Source organism: Aphelocoma coerulescens, unplaced genomic scaffold (genome assembly GCF_041296385.1).
Source record: "Aphelocoma coerulescens isolate FSJ_1873_10779 unplaced genomic scaffold, UR_Acoe_1.0 HiC_scaffold_597, whole genome shotgun sequence".
Taxonomy (NCBI): domain Eukaryota; kingdom Metazoa; phylum Chordata; class Aves; order Passeriformes; family Corvidae; genus Aphelocoma; species Aphelocoma coerulescens.
The window spans coordinates 27,332-33,331 of NW_027183946.1; the positions used below are offsets into that span (position 1 = coordinate 27,332).

The 6,000-nt window shown below is 58.4% G+C and overlaps 1 protein-coding gene across 1 annotated transcript; it reads right to left on the reverse strand.

Moving 5' to 3' along the window:
- Positions 1–76: 76 nt before the first annotated feature.
- On the reverse strand, positions 77–5,271 carry LOC138101964 (coiled-coil domain-containing protein 25-like; the record flags this gene model as incomplete). Its single annotated transcript, XM_068999709.1, has 3 exons — positions 77–314; positions 2,197–2,242; positions 4,877–5,271. Coding segments are annotated over 3 exons (471 nt in total), but the record flags the coding sequence as incomplete, so codon positions are not given.
- Positions 5,272–6,000: the final 729 nt, after the last annotated feature.

The window sequence follows — 6,000 nt, forward strand, 5'->3', positions numbered from 1 at the left end:
TCCCAATCCCATCCCCCATTCCCATTCCCAGGGCGGAGCTTTCCCGACAATTCCCGGCGGGAAGAATTCCAGAGGGTTCCCGGAGCCCAGGCTTTGTTCGCTCCGCTTTTCCAGCTCCCCCATTCCCGGGAAATCCCTCGCATCGTCCTTGGGAAAGCGGGGCCGGGAGCGCCCCCGGGGCCGGATCCGGCCGCGCATTCCCGAGGTTTTCCAGAGCCGGAGTTCGTTTTCCCGGGAATTCTTTCGGCCGCGGCAGCGCCGGGAGCGTTCCCGGGCCGGGAGCTTCACATGAAATCGTCGGAGTCGTTCCCGTCCTGCGGGAAAAAACCGGGAAAAAAACGGGAATGCGGGAACGGGGATGGCCGGGAATTCCCGCGGCTCCGGGCGAGTCCCGGGAATGGCGGCGATTCCCGGGAAATCGGAGCCCAGCGACGCGGGAATGCCGGGCTGGGGCGGGGGGAGGGAGCCCCGGGATGATCCCGATCCGACCCCGGCACTTCCCGGGATCCCGGGGGGCTCCAAGGGTTCCTTGGACACTTCCCGGCCCCCGGAGCTCCGGCGGCTCCTCCCCCCTCGGGATGGGAGCTCCGGGAATTCCCATTCCCGATCCCATTCCCAATCCCAATGCCAATCCCAGTTCCCATTCCCAGCCCTGGCTCCTCCCCACTCGGGATGGGAGCTCCGGGAATTCCCATTCCCAATCCCATTCCCAATCCCATTCCCAATCCCATTCCCAATCCCAGTTCCCATTCCCAGCCCTGGTTCCTCCCCACTCAGGATGAGAGCACCCGGAATTCCCATTCCCAATCCCAATCCCAGTTCCCATTCCCAGCTCCGGCCGCTGTTCCTTTGGGATGGGAGCTCCAGGAATTCCCATTCCCCATCCCAATCCCATTCCCAATCCCGTTCCCTTTCCCATTCCCAGCTCCAGCGGCTCCTTCCTCGGGATGGGAGCTCCGGGAATTCCCATTCCCCATTCCCATTCCCATTCCCAATCCCATTCCCATTCCCATTCCCAATCCCGTTCCCAATCCCATTTCCAATCCCATTCCCATTCCCAGCTCTGGCTCTTCCCTCAGGATGGGAGCACCAGGAATTCCGGTTCCCAATCCCATTCCCATTCCCAATCCCATTCTCATTCCCAGTTCCCATTCCCAGCTCTGGCAGCTCCTCCCTTGGGATGAGAGCACCGGGAATTCCCAATCCCAATCCCATTCCCAGTTTGAATTCCCTGTTTCCATTCCCAATCCCATTCCCAGCTCCGGCGGCTCCTCCCTTGGGATGGGAGCACCGGGAATTCCCATTCCCATTCCCAATCCCAATCCCATTCCCATTCCCAATCCCAATCCCAATCCCAATCCCATTCCCAATCCCATTCCCGTTCCGAATCCCATTCCCATTCCCTGTTTCCATTCCCAACCCCGGCTCCTCCCTCAGGATGGGAGCACCGGGAATTCCCATTCCCAATCCCATTCCCATTCCCAGCTCCGGCAGCTCCTCCCTTGGGATCGGAGCACCAGAAATTCCCAATCCCAATCCCATTCCCAGTTTGAATTCCCTGTTTCCATTCCCAATCCCATTCCCAGCTCCAGCGGCTCCTCCCCCTCGGGATGGGAACACTAGGAATTCCCATTCCCAATCCCAATCCCGTTCCCATTCCCAGCTCTGGCTCTTCTCTCAGGATGGGAGCACCGGGAATTCCCATTCCCAATCCCAATCCCATTCCCCTTCCCGTTCCCGTTCCCGTTCCCATTCCCATTCCCAGCCCCGGCTCCTCCTCCCTCGGGATGGGAACACCGGTAATTCCCATTCCCAATCCCATTCCCAATCCCATTCCCAGTTCCCATTCCCAATTCCGGCAGCTCCTCCCTCGGGATGGGAGCACTGGGAACTCCCATTCCCAATCCCATTCCCATTCCCACTCCCAATCCCATTCCCATTCCCGTTCCCAATCCCAATCCCACTCCCATTCCCACTCCCAATCCCATTCCCGTTCTCATTCCCATTCCCAATCCCACTCCCAATCCCGTTCCCATTCCCGTTCTCATTCCCGTTCTCATTCCCAATCCCAATCCCGTTCCCATTCCCAATCCCAATCCCGTTCCCATCCCCGGCTCCTCCCGGGATCCCCCCTTGGGAAGGGCCCTGGGGAGGCGCCGATTCCGTCCCTTTTCCCGGAATTCCGGGATCGCTCACCTGGTTGGAGGACATGTTCTCCGCCTTCATCAGCGACGAGTAGCTCCTGCGGGGAGAATTCCCGGTTATCCCGCCTTTTCCATGGAATCCCCATGGAAAGCCGGGGCTCGGATCCCAGAAATCCGAAGGGATTTTCCCCTCTGGAATTCGGCCGCCGCCGCTCCCCCGCTCATGGACCCGGAGTTGGCTTTTCCCGAGGGTTTTTCCCGGGATCCCGCAGCTGGAAAATCCCGAATCCCGGATTTGGGAGCCCGCCCGCCCCAATCCCTGTTTTCCGAGCCCGGATCCCGGGGCAAATCCCAGCTTTCCCTGAAATCCCGGTTTTTGGGGCGCGTAGGGAGAGACGGAGCTCGGGGAGCTCCCGAGGGAATCCCGGGAAGCGCGAATCCCTCGGGATGAATTCCAGGGGGACGTTCCAGGATCGAGGCCGTTGCCTGGGAGATTCCAGCGCCTCATTCCCGTCCTTTGTGGGCTGGGAATTCCGGGGGGAGGAGGAAGAGGAGGAGGAGGAACTCCAGGGAAAGCTCCGGCATTGCCACAGGGAATTCCAGAGGGAATTCCAGAGGGAATTGGGGCAATTCCAGGGGCAGTTCTGGAAGCAATTCCAGAGGCAATTCCAGGGGCAAATCCAGGGGCAAATCCAGAGGGAAATGGGGCAATTCCAAAGAGAATTCCAGACACGATTCCAGGGGGAATTCCAGAGGGAATTGGGGCAATTCCAGGGGGAATTCCAGGGGACAATTCCAGAGGGAATTGGGGAAATTCTGAGGGAATTCCAGGGACAATTCCAGAGGCAATTCCAGAGGCAGTTCCGGCCTCCCCTCCCCCCCAGCATTCCCAATCCCCTCTCCCTGCCTGATGCCCAGGAGGAGCCTCCGGGATCATCCCGGGAAAAACCCTGGAGCCGGAGAAGCCCTGGAGCCACCATCCATCCATGGATCCATCCACCCGTCCATGGATCCATCCATCCATCCACGGATCCATGGATCCATTCCTCCATCCATGGACCCCTCCCTCCATCCCTCCCTTCATGGATCCCTCCATTCCATCCCTCTATCCATGGATCCCTCCCTCCATCCATCCATCCATGGATTCATTCCCTCCATCCATCCATGGATCCCTCCCTCCATCCATGGATCCCTCCATCTCTCTATCCATGCATCCATCCATCCATGGATCCCCCCCTCCCATCCATTCCTCCCTCCATGGATCCATCCATCCATGATTCCCTGGATCCATGGATCCATGGATCCCTCCATTCCACCCCTCCATCCATGGATCCATGGATTCATTCCCTCCATCCATCCATCCACGGATTGCTCCATCCATCCATCCAAATCCATAGATTCATCCATCCATCCATGGATCCATGGGTTCATTCCCTCCATCCCTCCATGGATCCATCCATCCATCCAAATCCATAGATTCATCCATCCATCCATGGATCCATGGGTTCATTCCCTCCATCCCTCCATGGATCCATCCATCCATCCAAATCCATAGATTCATCCATCCATATCCATAGATTCATCCGTCCATCCATGGTTCCGTCCATCCATGGATCCGTGGTTCCGTCCCTTTCTCCATCCATGGATCCATCCATCCATCCATCCATCCATGGATCCATCCATCCATGGATCCATGGGTTCATTCCCTCCATCCATCCATGGATCGCTCCATCCCTCCATCCCTCCATGGTTCCATCCATCCATCCATATCCATAGATTCATCCGTCCATCCATGGTTCCGTCCATCCGTGGATCCACGGTTCCATCCCTTCCTCCATCCATAGATCCATCCATCCATCCATATCCACAGATCCATCCATCCATCCATGGATTGCTCCATCCCTCCATGGTTCCATCCATCCATCCATACCCATAGATTCATCTGTCCATCCATGGTTCCATCCATCCATGGATCCACGGTTCCATGCCCTCCTCCATCCATGGATCCATCCATCCATCCATCCATCCATCCATCCATCCATCCATCCATCCATATCCACAGATCCACCCATCCATCCATCCATGGATCCATGGATCCATCCATCCATCCATGGATCCATGGGTTCATTCCCTCCATCCATCCATGGATTGCTCCATCCCTCCCTCCATCCATGGATCCATCCATCCATCCATATCCATAGATTCATCCGTCCATCCATGGTTCCGTCCATCCGTGGATCAAGTGGTTCCGTCCCTTCCTCCATCCATCCATCCATCCATCCATGGATCCATCCATCCATCCATCCACGGTTCCATCCCTCCCTCCATCCATGGATCCATGGATCCATCCATCCATCCATCCCTCCATCCATCCATGGATCCACAGTTCCATCCACAGATCCATCCATCCATCCGTCCGTATCCACAGATCCATCCTTCCATCCATGGATCCATCCTTCCATCCATGGATCCATCCTTCCATCCACAGATCCATCCATCCATCCATGGATCCATCCATCCATCCATGGATCCATCCTTCCATCCACAGATCCATCCATCCATCCATCCGTATCCACAGATCCATCCATCCATCCATGGATCCATCCTTCCATCCACAGATCCATCCATCCATCCATCCGTATCCACAGATCCATCCATCCATCCATCCACGGATCCACGGATCCCTCCCCGGATCCCTCCCCGGCTCCCGGCGCCATTCCGGCCGTTCCCACCGGAGCTCCTCCAGCTCCTTCTTCCTCCTGAGCTCGTCCCTCTCGGCCCTGCGCAGCTCCTGCAGCTGCGCCCGGCGCCGGCCCCGCTCCTCCCGATCCCGGCATTCCCGCTCGGCCGCCAGGTCCGGGAAGCGCTCCACGCGCGTCCGCTCCAGGCGCCGCAGCTGCTCCGACGCCTTCCGCTCCACCGTCAGCGAGCGCACCTGGGGCGGGAATGCGGGAATGTGGGAATGGGGGAATGGGGGAATGGGAATGGGAATGTGGGAATGGGAATGTGGGAATGGGGGAATGGGGACAGCACCGTCAGCGAGCGCGCCTGGGGCGGGAATGCGGGAATGTGGGAATGGGGGAATGGGGGAATGGGGGAATGGGGACAGCACCGTCAGGGAGTGCACCTGGGGTGGGAATGAGGGAATGTGGGAATGGGGATGGGGGAATGGGGGAACAGGAATGGGAGAATTGGAATGAGGGAATGTGGGAATGGGGACAGCACCGTCAGCGAGCGCACCTGGGGCGGGAATGCGGGAATGTGGGAACGGGAATGGGGGAATGGGGGAATGGGAATGGGAATGGGGACAGCACCGTCAGCGAGCGCACCTGGGGCGGGAATGGGGGAATGTGGGAATGTGGGAATGGGAATGGGGGAATGGGGACAGCACCGTCAGCGAGCGCGCCTGGGGTGGGAATGGGGGAATGTGGGAATGTGGGAATGGGAATGGGGACAGCACCGTCAGCGAGCGCACCTGGGGTGGGAATGGGGGAATGGGAATGTGGGAACGGGAATGGGGGAATGGGGGAACGGGGGGATGGGAATGGGAGTGGGGATAGGGAATGGGGACTGGGAACGGGGATGGGAACTGGGAACAGGAACTGGGAATGGAACTAGGAACTGGGAATGGGAGCCGGGAATGGGAACTGGGAATGGGGATGGAAACAGGGATGGGGAACAGGAATGGGAATGGGAATGTGGGATTGGGAATGGGAGCTGGGAACTGGGACTGGGGGATGGGAATGGGAACTGGGAATGGGAATGGAACGGGGATTGGGAACGGGGATGGGAACTGGGAACTGGGAATGGGAACTGCGAATGGGAACAGGGAGCGGAATGGGAACTAGGAACGGGA